This window comes from Microcaecilia unicolor, chromosome 6 (genome assembly GCF_901765095.1).
Source record: "Microcaecilia unicolor chromosome 6, aMicUni1.1, whole genome shotgun sequence".
NCBI lineage: Eukaryota > Metazoa > Chordata > Amphibia > Gymnophiona > Siphonopidae > Microcaecilia > Microcaecilia unicolor.
The window spans coordinates 187,870,768-187,895,815 of record NC_044036.1 but is presented as its reverse complement, the minus strand read 5'-3'; the positions used below and the strand labels follow the sequence as shown (position 1 = coordinate 187,895,815).

General features: G+C 44.8%; 1 protein-coding gene across 2 annotated transcripts in view; it reads right to left on the bottom strand.

The window, feature by feature from the left end:
* Positions 1 to 25,048, bottom strand: part of SEMA3F (semaphorin 3F) — a 549,876-nt gene that overhangs the window by 229,965 nt on the left and 294,863 nt on the right. For both annotated transcript variants that reach the window (XM_030205370.1, XM_030205371.1), the window contains exons 4-5: positions 22,853 to 22,915; positions 9,656 to 9,775 (exon numbers count right to left, since the gene is read on the bottom strand). In XM_030205370.1, the coding sequence (XP_030061230.1) occupies positions 9,656 to 9,775; positions 22,853 to 22,915 (183 nt within the window). The remainder of the gene's footprint in view (positions 1 to 9,655; positions 9,776 to 22,852; positions 22,916 to 25,048) is intronic.

The following is a 25,048-nucleotide window of genomic DNA, read 5'->3' as shown; positions in this document are numbered from 1 at the left end:
ACTACTGGTATTTATGTGGGTCCCAGCTGAATATCAGCTCACTTCTCTCACTCCACCCCCGATTCTAATCCTCCCTTCTAGAGCCCCCCCCTTGCAACAATAGCAGCCCCACTCCCCGATCCTAATCCCCCTCCATGACCCTCTCTTTCAATAACAGTAGCCCCACCAATATCATGGCCAACCACCTTCCTAGATCCCCCCCCAAAACAATAGTAGACCATGTTCCTCATCGCAGTAAGCACCACCCCTATGCCTACTTTAAATTCATTGGTGGTCCAGTGGGGTAAATCGGGCAGGAGCAAAGCCCAATCATTCCTGCCTCTACCAGTTGTGGTTTGAAAATGACAGCCACAACTTCTAGCAGTAGTCTTGTGGTACTACCGCTAGAGTCAGCTCCTAGAGGTTGTTCTGTGAGACTACCACCAGAGGTTGCTTCTTTTGTACATTTAAATTGCTTTGAATATTGGGCCCAAAATTATTAACAGGACACTATACACTTCGTAGTGGATTCTGTTTGAGTGCAAAAATGCCTACACTAACATCGAGTGCATAAGTCACCCTAATGCAGGTATTATCCAAAACACAGCCACGTTCGGCTTTAGTGCACCCATTTGTTAGTGAATAAAGGTGATCCTAGCAATATTTATCACTTTGTGTCCCCACAAAGGGCTTGTCATTGATCACTGCCATCCATACCAATCATTACCTAGATTCACACCAGCACCCCATTTATGCTCTGTGGACCTCCTACAACCAATATTTATTTATTTGTTACATTTGTTTCCCACATTTTCCCACCTATTTGCAGGCTCAATGTGGCTTACATAGTACCGTAACGGTGTTCACCAGTTCCGGTATGAACAAATACAAGGTGTTATTGTGGTAGAGTAAGGTTCATGTATGGTTCAGAAGAGAGGGGCAATGTTCTGCATAATACAGTTCTACATACTCCTCCCCAGCCAGCAATCCCAAGCCATCTCCTTGCAGCATTTCCTGCTGGATGGGTTAGAGACTAGATGAGCTGTGAGCTCTGTGAACCTAGTGTACACAAATCACATTTGACTGAGGAGAGAGAGTGTGTGATAAGAGAGGGGCATGTCCTACTATCCAGCTGACATGCAGAAAGGAAAGAAAGTGGAACTGTGATAAGCAGTATTGTTTAAACAAGAGACCCCTCCTAAACTATCCTCTGATTTTCATCAGCAGGCACAGAGGCTATTAATTGTGTATAAAGTGCCTTGGGGGAGACTGATAGTGCAGCCACTGTATGGACAGGACATTCAGGGAGATTGTGCAGACATACTTATTTCTCCGATAATTGAAGAAATAAAACAGTACAACTCTTAAGCAGCCCCCAGGGACAGCAGCTGTGCTGGGCAGCTGCTCTGCTTCAAAGCTGGGTTTGTTAGTACATGTGCATGTCTGGAAACCTCTTGTGTCCTGTCAGGAATCAGAGACAAGGTGTGTTGCAGAATTCACACACTTGTAGGACCTATTACACAGGTTGCGATACGAATACTGCTGCTATGGCTCCTGAAACTGTACTGAGACAACAAACTCATTTCACATAAGCTAGCTTTTTAAAGTAAGATAGATAGATAGATAGATAGATAGATAGATAGTGTTATTTTTTTGTAGAAAAAAACGTACTGGTACTGTTAAATGTAAGCCACATTGAATCAAATGGATAACTGTGGAAGGTCCAGTTCTATATCACAAACTTCATATTCCCCAACAATGGAGCTATCCTTCTTATAACATGCCATAAAAATATTCAAATTGTGATTATCACCATGTGAATAGCACAAGCTCCTTTCACTGCCAGACTATTTAAAGCAGATAGGTTTTTGTTTGTATGGTGAATCTACAGGATGCAGAGACCACTAGTCCTGAGCATTTTGGCCAGACACTGCAAAATAACACTCCAAACATATACAGGAAAGATTTACTAAACCATAAAAGCCCTGACCCACCTCTGAAAAGACAGTGTTCTAAAAATTAAACTGGGCCCTAGAGCACCAGTAAGCCTGCTACTGGAAAACTGGAACAAGCTGGACTGTTACACAGTCCAATAGAGACACTACATTTCAATAGAATCCTTCACCTCAGTCAGACATGCACAACACAGACAGACCCTCACCTGATACAAAACAGGGGACCATAAAACACATGCTAACAAAAAATGAAAACAGAGACCCCCAAGTAAGTCAGACTCTATAAGCAGTGAAAATACTGGTAAATACGAAAATAGAAAAGATGTACATTTTCCAAAGCAGATACATATCAATCCTTAAAAAGTATTAACTAAAAATACATTTTTTTTCTTTTTTACCTTTGTTGATGGGGTACTTTTCTAATTGCGTTGGTCCTAGTCTTTTCCACTATTTCTATCAGGTTTGCCTTTCCATTTCTTCTCTACATACATCTGGCACTGATCTTTCTTCTTCTTCTTTTTTTTCTTATGTTTTTTTTTTAATTGTTCTCTTCTCTGCCTCTATATCCACCCATATATGATTTTTACCCCTCATTCTCCCTTTCTCTCACCCTCTAGTACTTAGTCACCTTCTTTTCACTTTTCATCCTCTCTTCAGCAATTCCATTTCCACCCTCTTGTCTTTCTCCTTCCCCAGTCTGCTACTCCCCCCTCTTTCTCCTATTGCCTCTCCGTCACGAGTCGTGATCCCTCTCAGACCCCCTCTCAGACTCACCTCATTTCTGTTGGTCAGCTTCTGAGCTGGCTTCTGCCTAGTCTAAGTTTCTTGTCTGAATTCCTTGCCTAGTTCTTGGTTAGTCTGTGTGTAGTTTAGCTTTCAAGCGTTTTGCTTTTACCATTCTTTGTGGCTGCTAGATAGCTTTCAGTCCTTGCTCTTCTGCCTGTCTGTGTTTCTTTCCTAGTGGCTGCGTGTCCTTTCCCCTGTGTGTGTTCCTGGTTCCGGTAAGTCCTGCCGGCCGCCTGCAGCCAGGGGCTCAACTCCTGGGGAATAGTGGTCAAGTGCAGGTGAAGCCTTGCTCCAGTCCTGTGTTCCAGTCCAAGTGTTCTTGTCCAGTGTGTTCCTGCTTTGCTTATCCCTGTCTGCAGTCCCTGCTTTGTGTGTGTGTTAGCCCAGTGCTGGTTGGGGTGGTTTTGCCTGCCACTGCCGCTCCTTGGCAGGGACCCAAGGGCTCACAAACCTAGTTGCTGCTTTGAAAACCTGACACTCTCTTTGACATTAACTCCATTTCTACCCTCACTCTTTCCCACCCCCTCTCTTCAATCCATGTGCAGCATTCCTACCCCTCCCTTCTTTTCCCTTCCATCCATGAGCACCATGTGCTCCCTCTTCCTTCCTGTCCATTCATGTGCAGCACGTCTTCTCCCCTCTCTCTTCTATCCATATGAATATCCCCCCTCTCCATTCCCTTCTATCCATGTGCAGCATGTCCTCCTCCCCTCTTCCCTTCCATGTGCAGCAAATCTCCTCTCTTCTCTCATCTATCCATGTGTAGCATGTTCCCCCTCTCCTCCCCTTCCATCCATGTGTAGTATGTCCCTTATCTTCTCCCTTATATCCATATGGCATTATGTCCCACTCTCCTCTCCCTTCCATCTGTGTGCAGCTTCTCTCCTCTCCCTTCTATGCATGGGCACCTTATCCTCCCATCTCCTCTCCCTTCCTTTCTATCCATAGGCAGCTTCTCTCCTCTCCTCTCCCTTCCTTTCATGCAAGTGCAGCTTCTCTCCTCCCCCTACCCCTGTGGGTCCGGCATAACTTCCTTACCTCCCTGTCTGTCCTCCCTCCCCACGGGCTCTACAAACTTACAGAGTTCACCAGAATTGCCGGCAGTGATTATAACAGCCTCCCTCCAGTGGTTCAAAGGCTTTCTCTCTGCCATGTATTTCCCACACGGCAACAGGAAGTTGTGACAGAGGGAAGGACCCCTGGACTGGCTGATATTTGCAACTACATTCAAAGCAGTTTACATATATTCAGGTACTTATTTTGTACCTGAAAGTAATTGTTGTTTATAGAATACACTTAGCACCAACTTTAGATGCAAAGATTTACAACAACTAAACCCTGGTATTGCACATTATTTAAAATGAGGTGCATTTTTTGAGAAAGTGTGTGCACTAAAATGACACATGAAAAAACATTTTACGTTTTTGTCATTTGACAATTCATTTGAAAATGATAATGGAAGTATTGTCACATGTCCCTATTAGACAGCATTCAAAGAAATGCAACCAAACCTGGCAGGGCATACCTTTTTTTTCAAAGGTAGGTCATGAGCTACTTTTCAACCCAAAATGTCAGAAAACTGAAAGGTTCAAATTAAGACTCTTTCTTTCTCTAAGAAACAAACACATTCTTTTTCTGAGAAAAACACACACTCTTGGGATTGTAGGAGTGCTGTAAGAGTGAGGATGTGTATGTTTAGTGTGGAAAGTTATGCTCCGAGTGAAGGGTTTGTCTTTTCCTTATTTGTGGTCTGTTTTTCAAATTCCTAGAAGATGGGTAGATGATTGAGCTGACACTGGTCAGCAAAAGTGGTTGAATAGCGAAAAAGATCATGTTTTGTCTCTGTTCTAACCTCTTTCGACCGCCTCAGTTAAAGTTACTATTCCAAATATGCCACCATTTTTGAGCAATGAGCAGGTAGCTGAAAAGGAAGCTAACACATCCTATTAAAATGATTCCTTCAAACTTCAAAGGAGAGGAAATAAGTAGAGGGTAATTTTATAAACCTTTGCTCATGCGTAAAATGATGATTCATACTTGTAAATGGCTTAGGTCACCCCAAAACATACACCAACTGCAAGCTGGCATATATTTGTAAAGTAGGCGTGCTCAGGGGATGCATCTGAGCAGAGCATAGAGAAAGTTGCGATTACATTCACACCCTCTCATTCCATTTATTTTATTTATTAGGATTTATTTACCGCCTTTTTGAAGGAATTCACTCAAGGCGGTGTACAGTAAGAGTAGATCAGTAGGCAATTAGAACAATAAAAATATTTGAACAATACAAAGTATGGCATGGTATACTACTTGCAATGACAACACAATATGTACTAGAACATTATAATTGGTAGTGAAGGGTAAGGCAAAGTTGTAACATATAGATGAGTAAGAGAGTAGGAAGAATTAGAAAGTAAGGTGATTGATTTGAAGAAAGTTGCACGTGAGGTCAGAGAGATGGTTAAATATTATCTCAGCTGGGTAGGAATGGATAAACATGTCCCGCTGCAGTATGTGCAGCCCAAGTCAATCCTTGTGTGTGTCAGTGAGACTAACAAGTTAGTTACTTCTTCCATTAAAGGCTTGGTTGAAGACTAAGAGCCAAGCTTTCACCTGCTTCCTGAAGTAGAGATAGTCTTGTGTTAATAGTCGTGTGATACATTACACGATGTGATACCCGCAAGCAAGACTTCTATGAGTCTTGCTGCTGCATTCTGAATCAACTGGAGCTGGTGCAGACCTTGGCACCCAATGTTAGGCACCAAATGAGACTAGTAGCCGTACATGTGTGACAGGCACCCATAATCAGCAGTTACATGCAAAGGTGCCAGGGGCTACTGTATACTACATGTGCCAAAAGTAATTTAGCGAGTGCAAGGGGGGCTGTACACATGGGTGGGACAAGCACGCGCACAACTTACTGGGAGCCCGATGGTAGGCTGGGTCAATTGGGAAACATTTTTTTGTTGTACGACCCTTGATGCAGGCACTGAGTGCCGAAACATGGCCCATGTCAGGCCACTGAAGTACAGCATCGATTTACACTACCAATTAAAGGACCTATTCCGGTTTTGAAGGCTCTTGGCGCTTTTTTCCTTTGTATTATTTGCTTTGTACTGCTGCGCATGCTAACTTACGCCAGCCATTAATCTGCTGTAACTGGGCACCATCAGAAGTTCAGTGCACTAATATAGCTTTGTGCTGGTATTCTCTTCTCTAACTGCTTAGGTGTGGCCTGGAGCCATTATAGAATTAGCGCTAGGCACACCATATTGTGATACCTACACCCTATGAAACATGGATATTCATATGCTTTGTGCAAGCAAGCACAAATGTCAAAGCTCACAATTCAATTCTATCACTGTAGAGTTGGTGTTAATACTTTATAAAGCTCATGGCACCCCCTATGATAGACAGCTGTTTCTTTACAAAATAAGCTACAAGTAGGTACTGTCATGCTCTATTAACCTAGGTGCACTATCATCAAATTACCCTTGTAATGTCTTTCACAAGTCATCTTTATGAGTGTGTCCTTAGAATATAGAATTAATGTTTGTTACAACAGAAGACATGAAGAGTTTTCATTGTGGATGTGTGTCTCACACCGTGAGGGAAGCCTGGTTCAAGCACCACTGCAAGTCACTTCACCCTCCACTACCTCAGGTACAAACTTACTGGTCAATATTCAGCTGGTGGCACTCAGTTTTTTTAGACCTGGATATTCAATGCCAGGCCATGTCTGGGAACTTCACTGAATATCCAGGTCTGAATGGACTTGTGCTGGCCTATGGGACTTATGGGGGCCCCAACCAACCTCCATATGGGGATCAGTGAGGTCCTCCAACCACCCCCTCCCCCAATCCTGATCCCTCCCCTACCTAAGCCCCTCCATCTAACAACCCCACCCAAACGCAAAAACCCCTATTCCAATCCCTCCCTCCTCAGTTCTGAACCCCCTTAGAGTTGCCAAGAGATACTGAACAGAAGTGAGATAAGACTGAGCCCTTGGGCACTCCACTGAAAATCAGTTCTATGCACTGAAATGGCCATCCTCAATCCACAGCAGTTAGTGGTTTTAAAGCCACTGACAGCCACAGGCAGAATCAGACCCTGTACTCAATGATAGACCATGCCTGGGCACCAGCATTGACTATCTGGTGGTGCAGGTGTCAGTTGATATTCAGTGCTGCTTCCTCCCTATCTAACCAGACAAAATTAGGGCTGCTTTTTATGCAATTCTGTGTGCCCAGTTAGGTATGCAGGCACCAACACTGAATATCACCAGAGCCTGCCCACAGACTGTCCTGGCACAAACTGATCATAGGGAGTATTCAACAGCACTGGATTTCCCCTCCCAGACCATTCATTGGAGGTTTAAGCAGGCAAAAGCCTCTCCTGCCCACTTCAATCCTTCAAATATCTACCTCTAAAGGGGTTTTCCCACCACTAGAAATCCACTCTGTTGTCCCATTTTTATGCTCCTAAATTTCATAAGATTTTCAAAGGATTTATATTCCTAACTTTGAGAGTTATGCTCATAAACTGGCCTCTTGAAAATTTACTGGGGCTGAGTGCATAAAGTTTCACTCAAAGGACCTGATATTCAAAGCAATCTAAACAGCTGGGAGAGGACCCTGACTATTTAAATCACTTGTCGGGTACTAACTGATAATACTCAGCAGCATTTAACTAGACAGTGAAGCGCCGCTGAATATTGCCTCTTAACAGCCAAGAAGCTAGAAGAATGGTCTAAGGTTTGGCAATTAAAATTCAATGCGAAGAAATGCAAAGTGATGCACTTAGGGAATAGAAATCCACGGGAGACGTATGTGTTAGGCGGTGAGAGTCTGATAGGTACGGACGGGGAGAGGGATCTTGGGGTGATAATATCTGAGGATTTGAAGGCGATGAAACAGTGTTACAAGGCGGTGGCAGTAGCTAGAAGGTGGTTAGGCTGTATAGAGAGAGGTGTGACCAGCAGAAGAAAGGGGGTGTTGATGCCCCTGTATAAGACGTTGGTGAGGCCCCACCTGGAGTATTGTGCTCAGTTTTGGAGGCCGTATCTTGCTAAGGATGTAAAAAGAATTGAAGCGGTGCAAAGAAAAGCTACGAGAATGGTATGGGATTTGCGTTACAAGACGTATGAGGAGAGACTTGCGGACCTAAACATGTATACCCTGGAGGAAAGGAGAAACAGGGGTGATATGATACAGACGTTCAAATATTTGAAAGGTATTAATCCGCAAACGAACCTTTTCCGTGGATGCGAAGGCGGTAGAACGAGAGGACATGAAATGAGATTGAAGGGGGGCAGACTCAAGAAAAATGTCAGGAAGTATTTTTTCACAGAGAGAGTAGTGGATGCTTGGAATACCCTCCCGCGGGAGGTGGTGGAAATGAAAACAGTAACGGAATTCAAACATGCGTGGGATAAACATAAAGGAATCCTGTTCAGAAGGAATGGATCCTCAGGAGCTTAGCCGAGATTGGGTGGCAGAGCCGATGGTGGGAGGCCGGGCTGGTGGTTGGGAGGCGGGGATAGTGCTGGGCAGACTTATACGGTCTGTGCCCTGAAGAGGACAGGTACAAATCAAAGTAGGGTATACACAAAAAGTAGCACATATGAGTTTATCTTGTTGGGCAGACTGGATGGACCATGCAGGTCTTTTTCTGCCGTCATCTACTATGTTACTACGTTAACCCCTAATTGGTGAGGTTAGGGGTGGGCTGGGGGCACAGAGTGGGTGAAGCATGGCACTAGGCAGTTAGTTATGATATTCAGACCACTAACCAGCTAGGTAAGAATAAAGTTAAGACAGAAAAAAGCTGTCCTAACTTTATGCGCCAAGTTTTACTGGGCACCAGGGCTAGGCAGCTCTCTTATTTCTTTAGGGTGGTGGGAAGGGGGGATTGAAACCTTACCTTTTTTTTTTTTTTTAATTTATGTGGGTACTGGCCAAATACTGTCCGGAACCCGCATAAGCTCTGACAGCAAGGACAACCATAATTAGCCCCAGATATTCAGCGCTGGTGCCCAGACATGGACCAACACTGAATATCTGGGGTTAATTTAGCTGGTGACAGTCAACATTTTAAAAAACGTTGACCACCACCGGCTATCAGGCAGAAAATTCCACTAAACTCTTAAATTTAGGAGCATAGAAAATGGGTGGAAACAGATGTGGATTTAGGCTAGGGGAAAGAAGTTAGGAGATTAGTACTGGTTTTCAGCACTAGGCTCATAAATTAGGCTCACATATCTAATGGCAGGCCTAAATTTACAAGCATAACTTTTAAGCTCCTGAGTTACTTTGAATTTTCAGCTAAAAAGTTATGCTCCCAAGTTTGGCTAAAAACAGGGCAGAAAATTAGGAGCTCAGCACTTTCTGAATATTGAGCCCTTTGAGTATAATTTAACATACCCAGCCCTAGTACATTTTCAAAGAGGTGAATTTAGGAGTATAGCTCTCCAAGTTAGGATCATAAATAGCTTTGAATATCAGGCCCTTAGATTCATTATATCTAGGGGAGTCTTAAGTGTTGCCTAGGGATGGCAGGGGAAATAACAGGTACACAAGAGAAAACAATAAAAGAAAGCCTCAAGCAATGTTGTTACTGTCATTTCAGTGTCAGTGCCATTTGACCCCCCAGTGCCTAACAAACATGAGCAAATGCTACACAAATGAGAACGCCAATGAAGACACAATAAGCAGGTCAAGAAACTCAGGAGAATAAGGCTAAAGGGAGAGAAATTCAGAGAAGGAAGCTAGATAGAGAAGCAGAGCAGGGAATGAGGCTTCCACATACACTGTGCTCTATATATTACAATCTCTGCTTTGTTCAGACAGCAGGCTTGGAAGGATGGATGGATGCAGAGAGATCATGGCTGTCTGTGGCTTCAGCCATGCGCACAGTGCCTCCAATTCTTGTGTTACCTGTGCTTTGCGACCCCGGTTGATGTAGGTACAGATAGGATTGTACGCTCCTGTGCCACACACATAGAGGTGGGTTCTGTTCCACGGCTGCACCAAGCGAATGAAGTTCCCACATTCTCCCTGTAATACACACACACATGTGGGCAAAAACAGAGACAGGCAGATAGACAGTGAGAATATGGAGAGATAGACAATGCAAAATCACAGGAGACAGGAAGACCAATCAATAAAAAGAGGGAGAGAGAGAGAAAAATCCAAAGGACAGGAAGAGAGATAGAAGCAAAATCAAGGCGCGGGAGGGGGGAGATATAGAAAAGGAGGTCAACAGAGAGACACAGAGAAGGAAAGAGAGATAAAGAGATTGACAGACTCAGGAGAGAGGCACACCACAGTGAAAAGGGCCATGGGAGGGGAAGAAACAGGGAAAGGAGAGAGACAAGCAGGCAGATTAGGAAAGAAACAGAAGGTTAGAGATACAAAACAAGAGATGAAAAGAAGAAAGGCAGACGAGGATAAGAGATACCAGAAAACACATTACATTTCCTTCTTCTCTAGACTAAGTTCAATAAAATATCTTTAGAAGTACAGTAAGAAATTGTAATGGCAGATAAGAACATCTCTGTGCCTTAAAACAGTTTATCTAGCTCATAGACTAAGCATACTTTTTCAAATTAATTCAAATGGGCAGAGGCGATACAGCTGCATCTAGTGTTCACAATCACTGCCCCAGCACCACAAACTTTTTCAGTTTCAAAACTTTTCATCATGTATTGTATTCTTCAGTGTCCTTTAAATATCTGATTTTCTTACATATTTCTATAATTATCCTCAATGGACCTCAGTGGCACAACGTAAACTATATCGGCGTTTCATTTGTCAGAAGACCCAAATGCTCCCGACTTTAGTATGCCGTTGGCTCCTCATTGGTCCCCTCTCCTTCCTGCCTAAATTTTTTTTTGTTTTTTTGTTACATTTGTACCCCGCGCTTTCCCACTCATGGCAGGCTCAATGCGGCTTACATGGGGCATTGGAGGGTTAAGTGACTTTCCTGTGCCTGAAGTGGGAATCGAACTCAGTTCCTCAGTTCCCCAGGACCAAAGTCCATCATTAATGTTGTTGATTATTTTCACAATAATGTTTTGTAACACCATGAACTGCTATTACTATAATGATAACTTAGCTTTAGTGGATACTTGATAGCAGTTCAGTGTTCACATAAAGCCCCACTCTCAGTATGACCAACGCTGATATAGTTTACGTTGTGCCACTGAAGTCCATTGAGGAAAATTATAGAAATATGTAAGAAAATCAGATATTTAAAGGGCATTGAAGAATACAATAGTGGCCTAGTGGTTAGATTGGTGGACTTTGGTCCTGGGGTTCAATTCCCACTTCAGGCACAGACAGCTCCTTGTGACTCTGGGCAAGTCACTTAACCCTCCAGTGCCCCAGGTACAAATAAGTACCTGTATACAATATGTAAGCCACATTGAACTTGCTATGAGTGGGAAAGCGTGGGGTACAAATAAAAAAAAAAATACACAATGAAAAGTTTTGAAACTTTAAAACAGTTTAGGTCACTATACTAGGAAAGGGCAAGAGAGACCATGTTGCCTAGTGCTTTGACTAATGTTTCTCAGCCCTCTTCTGGAGGCACACCTAGACAGTTAGATTTTTCCACATTACCACATTGAATATGCATAAAATAGATTTGCATTTCAGTGTTGCAATCCAGAAATCAGACTGGCTACATGTACCTCCAGAAGATGGCTGAGAAGGTTAACTTTAGGCTAATGTCCTGGGAGTCAAGAGAACTGGATTCAAATCCTATTTCTTCTCTCACAGTGAGAATGAGGTGCTTAGAGCAATGAAGATTCAGATTCTAGTTTTCTTACTGAAATTCCATGTAACCTGGGGCAACTCAGTATATATCTGTCTTGGGAACTCACTTATTATAAAATGGCTGTAAGCCATCAATATTGGAAAGGCAGACAAACTGTAATTATATATAAATGTACTAGTGAACACCCCCAAAATATTTACAGAGGAAGGAACCTTTCTATTGGTTCCCCCCACTATAATTCCAGCACTTTCTATGTCCCTCTTACCGGTGACATACTCTGTCACTCCTTCAGCCTCTGCATGGCTATCTACCAACCTGCACAGACTGAGGAGAAGAAGGACCTGATATGAAAACGGGAGGCTATTGCAGCAGTCTCCTTCGATTCCATATGCCACGGAGGTCAGATGGGCATGGGCCCTGCTGGTCCCTAACAGAGAGCACTCTGACAAGTACTTGTAACCTGGACTGGCCACTGTTAGAAACAGGATACTGGGCTAAATGGACCCTTGCTGGTCCAGTACGACAACTCTTATGTTTTTATATTTTTATGAGAGACACCACTCTGGTCCCCTAGCATATTATATATAGTTATTTCTATGCTAGAAACACCAAAGTCATATTTTACAAGCCACAGAATGATGAAAAATTGCCAAATCAGTGAGAAGCAGGGCATTCTGTAATGGTGTGAATGTACCTTTGAAGGGGCATCACCTTCGCTGGAGGGGAGGGGGGTCCTGGCTCCTCTCCTCATCTCATCAATTAATAGTGTTCTTATTTTTACATGTAATCAACTTGCTGTTCAGTTAAATACAAGTTATCTAATCAAAGATCATGTCTACACAGAGAAACACACACGTATCTAGATTGTCTTTTGCTAGATGCACAGAAAATTGTGTCATGCTACATGGGCCAACTACTTTCAGCCCGTGACACAAGGACTCCATGCATATATCTCCAATGCAGAACATTAGCATGCTGGCGTGATGTATGCTTCAGAACTACCTGTACCATGGCCCCAAAATTTCCTTCCCATTGGCATCACCATAGGACACAGGAGATCACTACTAATTCACAGAAAAGCAGGTTAGACAACAGGATGAGGGAATGCAAGTTGAGGCAGTGCTAAGGAACTGACTGCCTATGTCCTAGCTGTGAAAGGGAAAACCAGTGATGTAGCCATAGGTGGGCCCAGGTACACCCACTTTGGGCACCTCTGATGTGGATGACCAGGCTTCCTTAGCCATGCCAGCTGAAGACTCCCAGCACCTCTCCCTCCCATCCCCCTACCCACAGGCATTCCGGCACCTCTCAACATCTCCTCCCCAATCCCCCTGTACCTTTTAAAATCTTCATTTCTTTGCCGGCAGCGAGCAGAGACTCATACCCCGCTGCACTTGCCAGGTCCAAGTCTTCCCTCTGATGAAACGTCCTGTTTCTGCCAGACCGGCGTATGCAATGTGTATGACGCGCCGCTTGCTGCCAGCAAAGAAATGAAGGCTTTAAAAAGTTTGGAGGGGTGGGAAAGAGTTGGGAGATGCCCGATCGTCTTGAGAGGAGGAGAGGGAGAGCTAACTGTGGGGGTGGGGGGTGGGGTGGAGTTCTCATGCTTATACACCTTTGGATCAGGCCCACCCAAAATTGGGTGTCTAGCTAAGCTCCTGGGAAAAAAAATACTTTTAAATTACCACAGTTTCACTGCATTTCTAGAAGGGCTTCTATTACTCACTGCAGTCTGAAACAAACCTGCAAACACTCCTTTATAATAAAGAAATTTTTCATGTCAGTCTCCCACTTCAGCTTCCACTGCACAGTTTCTAACCTCTCTTCAGACCTGAGTTTCTCTCTTTCTTTAATCCCAAGTCTCTTCCAAGCCAATGCTGTTCAATGTATTAGGTCAAAGTAATTAAGCAAAAGTAAAAGGATATAGATGTTTTAATACTTAAGTAAACATACAGTGAAGATCACAAAGAATATAATTAAGTGAAAGTAAAAAAAAGTTATTACTTAATATAATACTTTTTGAGTTGCATACAAAAGTAGTGTGGTAGGGAGAAGGGGAGGTGCACATTTCTCAAAGCTCACATTTAATGCTCTGTTTTCTTCCAAATTCTCTCTCCAGGGTCTAACTGATATTTCTACTCTCTCCATGTTCACCATCCATCTTCCCTCCGCATCCCTATCCATCCTGTCCAACATCTCTCCTATGTATCCCTGACTCTTTTCTCTCCCCATGTTCAGCATCAGACTTCTCAATGTCCCTATCGAGCCCTGTCCAGCATCCTCCCTCAGTGACCCTATCCCTCCCCTTTGTCCAGCATGAACTCTCTATGTCACTATGCCACATTTTCCACAATCACCCCTCTGTATCTCTATACCCAGCCCATCTCATCCCTGCTGCAAGCCAGGAGAGTAAAGGCATCACCCCTCCCTATACCAGGCCTCAAGCATCTGTGAACCAGCTAACAGACTCTTTAAGTTTAGACAACAGTAAATGGAAGGGAGAATTTTTAATTCACTGCAGATACAAAGTAACACAGTAAAGACTCATTGAGATGGAAGACGTGGACAAATGCTGGCCTCAGGGACAAAGCCTAAAAAGGAACTACAACATCAGATACTGATGTAAAATATCGACAGAGAGCAAGAGCACCAAATGCTGACTCCAATGACTAACGGGAGAATAACGGCATCAAATACCAACCTCAGAAATGTTTCAATTTAATTCTTCCCTTTTCAATCTAATTCTTCCCTTTTCAATCTAATTCTTCCCTTTTCAAGTCCTTCTTTTAAATATACAGACTTAATTTAAGCAAATTTTGGTATCTGAATAATCATTGCTGTCTGACTCTTGTCTATGTCTCATGAATCTACTTGAGTGTGTCTCGGAAACCCACCTAAGAGCATAAGAATAGCCATACTGGGTCACAATGGTCCATCTAGCCCAGTATCTCATTTCCAACAGTGGCCAATCCAGGTCACAGGTACCTGGCAGAAACCCAAAGATTAGCAACTTTCCATGCTACCAATTCCAGGGCAAGCAGTGGCATCCCCCTATGTCTATCTCTACAGCAGACTATGGACTTTCCTATAGGAACTTGTCCAAACCTTTTTTAAACCCAGATACACTAAAGTGCAGATACTTACTTGTAGCAGGATTCTCCGAGGACAGCAGGCTTTATATTCTCACAAGTGGGTGACACCGACCTGTGTTGGCCGGTCCAGGACTTATGAAAAGCATAAGCAGAGCATTGTGAAGCGTGAGACAACGCTCCACCACGCATGTGTGAGTGCCTTCCCAGTTTTATACTACAGCAAAAATAAATGTAAAAATAATAAAGGAGACAATTTCAAGGGGAGGTGGGGGTGGGGGGTGGGATTGTAAGACTATAAAGCCTGCTGTCCTTGGAAAATATCTGCTACAGGTAAGAATCTTAGCTTTCTCTGAGGACAAGCAGGCTTACAGTGGGGAATACTTAGCATCCAGGCTCACCAAAAACAACAAACATTGGACAATTGGGACTCGCAGCGAGGACATAACAGAGATTAACCTGAAACTATATACAATCTGAACGAGAGTGCAGCCTGGAACAGAACAAAATGGAGGGTAGAGTTGGATTCTAGACCTCAAACAGATTCTGCAACACTGTCTGCCCGAACCAACTGTCGCATCGGGTATCCTGATCAAGGCAGTAGTGTGATGTGAATGTGTGGACTGAAGACCACGTCGCAGCCTTGCAAATTTCTTCAATGGAGGCTGACCTCAAGTGGGCTACCAACTCAGCCATGGCTCTGACATTATGAGCGGTGACATGACACTCTAGGACCAGCCCAGCCTGGGCATAAGTGAAGGAAATGCAATCTGCTAGCCAAATTGAAATGGTGTGTTTCCCAATGGCGATCTCCATCCTGTTGAAATCAAAAGAAATAAAAAGTTGGGCAAAATGTCTGTGGGGCCTTGTCCGCTCCATGTAGTAGACCAATGTTCTCCTGCAATCCAAGGTGTGCAAGCTGCTTTCCCCAGGGATGGGCATGAGGTTGGGGAAAGAATGTTGGCAAGACAATTGACTGGTTAAGATGGAACTCCGACACCACTTTTGGCAGGAACTTAGGGTGAGTGCAGAGGACTACTCTGTTGTGATGAAACTTAGTACAAGGTGCATCCACCACTAAGGCCTGAAGCTCACTGACTCTACGAGTTGAAGTAACAGTCACCAAGAAAGTTAACTTCTAGGTCAAGTACTTCAGATAGCAGGAATTCAATGGCTCAAAAGGAGCTTTTATCAGCTGGATGAGAACGACATTGAGATCCCATGATACTGGGGGAGGTTTGACAGGGGGCTTTGAGAAAAGCAAACCTCTCATGAAGTGAACAACTAGAGGCTGCCCAGAGATGGGCTTACCTTCTACTCATTGATGATAAAAACTAATTGCACCTTATGGATTTGGCCTTGAGAACAGACTCTAATATGTGTAGAAGGTATAGAAGGTACTGAAGCAGGGTCTGTGTAGGGCAAGCAAGAGGATCTAGGGTCTTGCTCTCACAATCAGATGGCAAACCTCCTCCATTTGAAAGAATAGCACCTCTTACTGGAGTCTTTCCTGGAAGCCAGCAAGACCCGGGAGACACCCTCTGAAAGACCCAAGGAGGCAAATTCTAGGCTCTCAACATCCAAGCTGTGGGAGCCAGAAACTGGAGACTGGGATGTAGAAGAGACCCCTCGTTCTATGTGATGAGGGTCGGAAAACAATCCAATCTCCACGGTTCTTCGGAAAATAATTCCATAAGTAGAGGGAACCATATCTGCCACAGCCAGTACGGTGCGATCAGAATCATGATTCCATGGTCTTGCTCGAGTTTCAACAAAGTCTTTCCCACTAGAGTTATGGGAGGATATGCATACAGAACTACTACTACTACTATTTAGCATTTCTATAGCGCTACAAGGCATACGCAGCGCTGCACAAACATAGAAGAAAGACAGTCCCTGCTCAAAGAGCTTACAATCTAATAGACAAAAAATAAATAAAGTAATCAAATCAATTAATGTGAACGGGAAGGAAGAGAGGAGGGTAGGTGGAGGCGAGTGGTTACAAGTGGTTACGAGTCAAAAGCAATGTTAAAGAGGTGGGCTTTCAGTCTAGATTTAAAGGTGGCCAAGGATGGGGCAAGACGTAGGGGCTCAGGAAGTTTATTCCAGGCGTAGGGTGCAGCGAGACAGAAGGCGCGAAGTCTGGAGTTGGCAGTGGTGGAGAAGGGAACAGATAAGAAGGATTTATCCATGGAGCGGAGTGCACGGGAAGGGGTGTAGGGAAGGATGAGTGTGGAGAGATACTGGGGAGCAGCAGAGTGAATACATTTATAGGTTAGTAGAAGAAGTTTGAACAGGATGCGAAAACGGATAGGGAGCCAGTGAAGGGTCTTGAGGAGAGGGGTAGTATGAGTAAAGCGACCCTGGCGGAAGATGAGACGGGCAGCAGAGTTTTGAACCGACTGGAGAGGGGAGAGGTGACTAAGTGGGAGGCCAGCAAGAAGCAGATTGCAGTAGTCTAAACGAGAGGTGACAAGGGTGTGGATGAGGGTTTTGGTAGAGTGCTCGGAAAGAAAGGGGCGGATTTTACGGATGTTGTAAAGAAAGAAACGACAGGTCTTGGCAGTCTGCTGGATATGAGCAGAGAAGGAGAGAGAAGAGTCAAAGATGACCCCAAGGTTTCGAGCTGAGGAGACAGGGAGAATGAGAGAGCCATCAACAGAAATAGAAAACGGGGGGAGCGGGGAGGTGGGTTTGGGGGGGGGGGAAAATGAGAAGCTCGGTTTTGGTCATATTTAATTTCAGGTGGCGTTGAGACATCCAGGCAGCAATGTCAGACAAGCACGCTGAAACTTTGGTTTGGATGCAAGGTGAGATATCAGGGGTAGAAAGGTAGATTTGGGAGTCATCAGCATAGAGGTGGTAGGAAAAGCCATGGGATGAGATTAATGAACCAAGGGAAGAAGTGTAGATAGAAAAGAGGAGGGGACCAAGAACAGAACCCTGAGGTACGCCGACAGGCAGAGGGATAGAAGTAGAAGAGGATCCACCAGAGTGAACACTAAAGGTGCGGAGGGAGAGGTAGGAAGAGAACCAGGAAAGGACAGAGCCCTGGAATCCAAGTGAGGACAGGGTATCGAGAAGTATGCTGTGATCGACAGTGTCAAAAGCAGCGGAAAGATCAAGAAGAATGAGGATGGAATATTGACCTCTGGATTTAGCCAGTAATAGGTCATTGGAGACTTTAGTAAGCGCAGTTTCGGTTGAGTGGAGAGGGCGAAAACCAGATTGTAATGGGTCAAGAATAGCATGTGAGGAGAGAAAATCAAGGCAGCGGCGGTGAACAGCACGCTCAAGTAATTTGGAGAGAAAAGGAAGGAGGGAGATGGGTCGGTAATTAGAGGGACAAGTAGGGTCAAGTGAAGGCTTCTTAAGGAGAGGTGTGACCACAGCATGTTTAAAGGCAGCAGGGACGGTCGCAGTGGAAAGTGAGAGGTTGAGAATGTGACAGATAAAAGGAATAAGAGTAGGAGAGATGGCATTAAGAAGGTGGGTCCCCCAATTGAGGAGGGAGACATCAGACACTAGTCTGTCGTGGGCCTGAAGCCTGGAACAGAACTGAGGGACCTTGTAGTTGAGCTGAGTGGGAAAAAGATCACCGAAGGGGTGTCCCACGCTCGGAAGATCTTGCAGGCTATGCCCACATTGAGAGACCATTCATGTGGTTGCATTATCCTGATCACTCTGTCGGCTAGGGTATTGTTTTAGCCCACCAGTAAGTGGCTCGAAGGAACATTCCATGGTGGCGAGCCCAATGCCACATATGGACGGCCTCCTGAAACAGAGGGCGTGATCTGGTGCCCCCCTGCTTGTTGGTGTAATACTTTGCAACCTGATTGTTTGGATGAGCACAATTTGTTGAGACAGCTGATCTCTGAAAGCCTTTGGAGCATTCCAGATCGCTCAGAGTTCCAGGAGATTGATCTGAAGATTCGTTTCCTGTGAAACCTATGTACATGAGCCCCCACCTCCACCCCCAATCTCAGATGCATCCGTCAGCACCTTTTGTGGCTAAGGATATTGGAACGGAAGTCCCAGAGTCAAACTGGATCAAATCGGCCACCACTGAACAGAGCGTACAAGCTCTGGGGACACCTGAATGACATCTTTTAGGCTCCCTGTGACTTGATACCACTGAGAAGCCAGAGTCCATTGAGCTGATCTCATGGGAAGATGTGTCATGGGAGTAACATACACTGTGGAAACCATGTGTCTTAACAATTTCATCATCTGCCGAGAAGCTCAATCCCTGGAAGCGAGTGCAATAAGAGTGTGCGCGCTCATCTCCAGAAGGTAGGCTTGAACCTTCTGTGCATCTAGTAGGGCTCCTATGAACTCCAATTGCTGGACAGGGTGAAGATGGGACTTAGGGAAGTTTAAAACGAACCCTAGGAGCTCGAGCAACTGAATAGTCATCTGGGACAGACACTTTCATTGCGGCTATACTCTGCTGGAGCTAGTCAAAAACTCGTTCTTTGCTTTGGCTGGGGAGCAGTAGGGGCCTTTGGAACACACTGTTGATGTGAATGAGTGCGCTGAAGTTGAGCCTGAGCAGGCTGGCAAGCTGAAGGATTATACCTACGCCTCTGATAGTAATAGTTATTCCTCCTTGGTTTGCCAAAAGTCCTCCTAGCTGAGGAGGGAGATGCAGAACGTGCCCAGTGAGAGACAGAAGAGATGGTATCAGTATGTTTTTTTGTTTTTTTGATTTGGTCTGCGACCTCTTCGACCTTCTCTCCAAACAGGTTATCCACCTGGCATGGGCCATCCGCCAACCTCTGATGAACAGAATGTTCCAAGTCAGAAACACGCAGCCATGAGAGTCTGTGCATTTCTATATTTTGAGCAGAGATCCTGGATGCCACATCAAAAGTGTCATACGTGCTCCTGGCCAAGAACTTTCGACATGCCTTCTGCTGCATGACCAACTGGTGAAGTGACTCAGTCAGCTCCGACAACTTGTGCACCGAGTTTCGTTAGTAGACGTTTGTGAAGAGCTGGTATGATTGTATTTGGGAGATGAGCATTGAAACCAGGTACATCTTTCTTCCAAAAGAATCCAGGGTTCTAACTTCTCTGTCTGGGGGTGATGAGGGTTAGTCCCTTCAACTCCTGGCTCTTTTGAGAGCGAATTCCACCACCATGGAATTCTGAGGCAACTGAGGCTTATCAAAACCAGGTACACTCTGGATCTGGTACATGGTATCGATCTTCTTGGGTATGACCGAGACAGACAGAGGGGACTCCCAGTTCCTAATGAGGACTTCCTGGAGTACCTCGTGGAGAGTAAGAGTCACAGCCTCCCTAGGAGGAGACGCGTAGTCCAGGACCTCAACCATCTTGGCCTTGGGCTTGTCCTCCACTTCCAAAGGAAATGGATTGGCATCAGCCATTTCCTTGACAAAAGAAGGGAATGAAAGGTTCTCTGGAGGAGACTTTCTCCTTTCAGGTGGAAAGGATGGTTCAGAGGGAATTCCACAGGACTCATCCGAAGAAAAGTACCTTGGATCCTCCTCTGAATCCCATCAGCGCTCCTCTTCAGTATCAGACAATACCTCCTGATGGGACTGTCGAGACAGAACCTGTCTTCACGTGGAGGAGCCATGTCTTTGGGAACGGTGTCAAGAACTGGGTTCCCGCCTCAACTCTAGTGAAGCTTCCTCCATTGATGTCGAGGGAATGCCAGCCTCGGTGGCAGTCAACACAGGAACCGCATGAGGCTTCGGTGTCAGAGGCCGTACTGCAGGCTGAGAGCCAAGCAGGGCCACAACAGGAGATAGTGTAGATGGAAACACCCCTGATGCCAATGCACACTGTTGCATAAGGCCATCCAGCAGCTCAGGGAGCAAGGACCGGATGCATTCATCGAGGGCCGACACCGGGAAAAGCTTGGATGCCGGATCAGGCTCAGGTTGCAGAGCTGCCGGGGTAGATGTAGGAGCTGGGTCTTGGTTGCTACATCAGGGATGATCGATGACAATGCTTCTTGGCCTTCGACTGAAATGTGTTACCGAGGCTCCTCGGTGCCAACGAGGATGACATCGAATCCACACATCGATGGACGGTCCCGAGGGCCCTGCACAGCAGGAGGCCTAGAGGCAGGTGGAGACCCATTCGATGCTTCACTGCTCCCAGTGTCTAAGGATCTAGCAGCAGCCATGCTTACCGACGCTTCTGATGCAGACGCCTCCAACCTCAATGTCGAGGAACCAGACTTGGCTCCAAAAATCCTCTCTCATTGAGCCTTTCTGGAAACCTTGGTCCTCTTCAAGCGAAGACAGAGAACACAATTAATGGGGCCATGGTCGGGACTGAGATACTAAAGACACCAAGAATGGGTGTCCTTCCCAGAGATTGTCCGATTGCACCGGATGCAGCGCTTAAAGCCACTGGGAACCTTCGTGGATATGGAAGGAAAAACTTCTTTGGCTAAATTAAATGAAGCAATGGTGTCTGAAAAAGGAGCAAGGAAGAGTAAAAAATTAAGGGAAAATTTTCGGCCGAAGCTAAAAGCGGCCAAATGATGACAAAAAAGAAAGGTAACTTAAAACCGGGCAACATAAACTAAAAACATAAGGAAAAAGCAAATGAAAGGGGTTCCATAAACGAAAACACAATTAAGGATGAAAAAATCGCCAAAAAGCACAAAAAAGCTCTTTTGGACCGAGCAAAGTGAAAAGACGGTAAAAAAACATGCGCTCTCCTCACCACGGTCAGGGGCGTATCTGCGTGGGGCCTCAGGGGCCTGGGCCCCCGCAGATTTTGCCCTGGACCCCCCTACCGCCATCAACCCTCCCCCGCTGCCGTTGCTTACTTTTGCTGGTGGGGGACCCCAACCCCCGCCAGCCGAGGTCCGCTTCCATCTGCCGCTGCCTTAAAAACTACTTCTTCAGCCGGCGGGGGACCCCAAACCCCCGCCAGCCGCCCCGAGGTGTTTAAAATTCATCTTCGGCCTCCGTGGCCGTGCTGCTGTTGATAGGAGCTGTTGAATCCACTTCGGAGTCTGACGTCGTTGTACGTTGTACGTGCTGCGACGTCAGACTCCGAAGTGGATTCAACAGCTCCTATCAACAGCAGAACGGCCACGGAGGCCGAAGATGAATTTTAAACACCTCGGGGCGGCTGGCGGGGGTTTGGGGTCCCCCGCCGGCTGAAGAAGTAGTTTTTAAGGCAGCGGCAGGTGGAAGCGGACCTCGGCTGGCGGGGGTTGGGGGCCCCCCCACCAGCAAAGGTAAGCAACGGCAGCGGGGGAGGGTTGGCGGCGGAAGGGGGGTGGAGAGAGTCATTGGTGGCGGTGGGGGCTCTGACAATGGCGGGGGGGGGGGGGGGTCGGTGGCGGTGGGGGGGGGGGGGGGCTAAAATGTGCCCCCTCCCTCTGGCTCTGGCCCCCCTACCGCCGGAGTCCAGATACGCCCCTGACGGTAGAAAAAGAATGGAGACCATGTTCTCACAGCGGGTGGAAAGGCACTCGTGCACACGTTATGGAGCATGTCTTGTGCTCCACAAAGCTCTATTTAAGCGTTTTCATAAGTTCCAGACTGGGCGACATGGGTTGGCGTCACCCTCTTGTGATAATAAGCCTGCTTGTCCTCGGAGAACCACTTTTACCATATACTCCAGTAACGAGTTCCAGAGCTTAACTATTAGTTGAGTGAAAAAAATACTTCCTCCTATTTATTTTAAAGGTATTTGTATGTAACTTCATTGACTGTCCCCTGGTCTTTGTTCTTAAAGAGTAAAAACTTTTACTCATTCTATACCACTCAGGATTTTGTAGACCTCAAATCACATCTCCCCTCAGCTGTCTCTTCTTCAAGCTGAAGAGCCCTAAACTCTATAGCCTTTCCTAATATAAGAGGTGTTCCATCCTCTATCATTTTGGTCTCTCTATTTGAACCTTTTCTAATTCCGTTATATCTTTTTTGAGATATGGCGACCAGAAATGAATGTAATACTAAAGGTGAGGTCGCATCATGGAGCGATATAAAGGCATTCTTGGTCTTATTTATCATCCCTTTCCTAATAATTCCTAGCATCCTGTTTGCTTTTTTGGCCACCGCCACACACTGGGCAGAAGATTTCAGCATATTGTCTTACGATGACAACTAGATCTTTTTCTTGGGTGCTAACTCCCAAGGTGGACCCCAGATTCAGGAAACTATGATTTAGATTATTCTTCCCAATGTGCATTGCTTTCCATTTGTCCACATTAAATTTCATCTTACTTACATTCCATTTGTCCACATTAAATTTCATCTTACTTACATTTTTGTTCTTTCCAGATAAAACACATTCTTCGATTCTTTGCTCTGATGCTGGCCAGTAGATCTAAGAAAACAGAATGGATGTAGGGATTATTTCTTTATACCTTTTGCAGTATATTTTATTGATAAATGAAGGAGATAATCTGGGAGAAAGAAAATTGACAATTGTGTTATTCACCTTATACCAGCATAAACAGCAGCAGTGTAAAACTCCATCTTGCGTGCACACAAACATATAAAACCCCACTTCAGAACAGGTACAACATATATAGCAGCAATGCAATTCTTCAATACACACACACACAAACAAACAACCCCACTTCAGAACACGTACAGAATGGACATAGAAGTGCAATCCCTCATCACAAACACAAATCCACTTCAGAATAGATACAGCATAAACACAGAAGTGCAATCCTCCATCATGCACACATACAAAAGAGTTGACTGCGCTCACACACACACTGGTCCACTGAACGCAAGTACCACATGTACAGAAAGATGGTGTTGTGAAGAACTGCTCTTACTAAAATTCAACCTTCTGGGATCTGTGAAAGAAATTCTTATTAGAAGTGGCTCTTAAAATCTTACTTTCAGATACAGCAGTGGTTCCCAAACCAGGACCCAGAAGCAGCCCAGTCAGTTAGGATTTCAGGTTATCCACAATGAATATTCATGAGAGAGATCTGTATGCACTACCTCCACTGCATGAATATTCATTATGGATATCCTGAAAACCTGACTGGCTGGGATGCCTCCAGGACCTGGTTTGGGAGCCACCAAGATACAGTGGAGGTGCACCATCATATATGAAAGATCTGGTATATTTGTCACGGTCTAGACATATTTCTTCAAGAAATCCTTTGTTTTTGCGGTTCCCTACTCCTTATTGTATCTGTTCTAAATAGATCTTCTCAGCTACTTTTTCATATTTGGTGGCTCAAGCCTGGAACTCTCTTCCATCCAAAATAAGAGTTATTCTTGATTACATGGCCTTAAGGAAACAGTTAAAAATGTTTCCTATTAGTAAACACTTTTATTAGTTTAAGGCTAATTATATATTGTTCTTAGCTTACTATCACTTTGGCTCGTAAATTCTTGTGATTTATTTGTATTCTCTTGATTGGTGTAATCTGCACTGAACTTAAAGGTTGTTTGTGGAATATAAGCATGTATCAATATCAGTATAGTGCCAGGCACATGTGCAAATTTTCACTATGGAAAGCAGATCACAGTCAGTAATATGAAGGGTTGAAAAACAGGGTTCCAAATTTCCCAATATCATATCATAAAACATTTTAAAGTTGATACTCAAAAGCTTTTAAGCAGCCGGCAGCAGCGCCAAACCACATCAGTTCTTTTTCCTTTAATTGCAAGTGATTTTATGGATAACTGTGGTCCTAATGCTGTTAATAAATTAGTTCCTAAATATATTATTGGTCTTGTGGAGGATCATTTTATAACCAGTCACCTATGTGTGAAGGCCAAATAGTTGCTTACATGCCTTTATAATACTAGAGGCAACACAGCAGAATTTGTGGTTAGATTGAAGCTGCCTGGGAGCCAGTGTCAATGTTCTTATGCAAGGTGCACATCTACATGCTAATTTTATAAGCAGTGTGTAAATTATGACTTCAACCATGCTCCACCCAAACTCTGTTCCTCAGCATATAAAAGTATGCACCTTCTTGTAACAGTGCATAAAAGGCCTTTTACATGTGAAGAAACCCCACCTTTATAAAATTATCCCTTAAAGCTGTATAGTATGTAGATACTCAGTATGGAACTTTGACATAAAACTGCTGCTGAAAATACACTTAACTGTAAAAGTGTCAGTTATATGTTTATTGCTAAATAGCCTATACATTTATTGATTTATTTTATTTCTAACCTGCCTATTAACTAGGCGAGGAACAAGAAACACATTATCATTGTCCTCTTCCCTCTGGGTACTGCCATCCCCACCTCCTCCATGATCTCTGATGCTACTGCTGCCACTTGACTCCCTCTATCTCTCCTTGCTACCTGATACTGCTGCCATCTCCTTCCCTCCCGTTCCATGTTATTGCATACTGCTTCCACCCTACTTCAATTTGATGAGGACTCCTCTGTCCATTTTTCTCCAAAAGCTGCTACTGCTGCTGTCAATCTTTCTTTCTCCCCAGTTCCACTTATGTACTTCTTTTACTAACCCCCC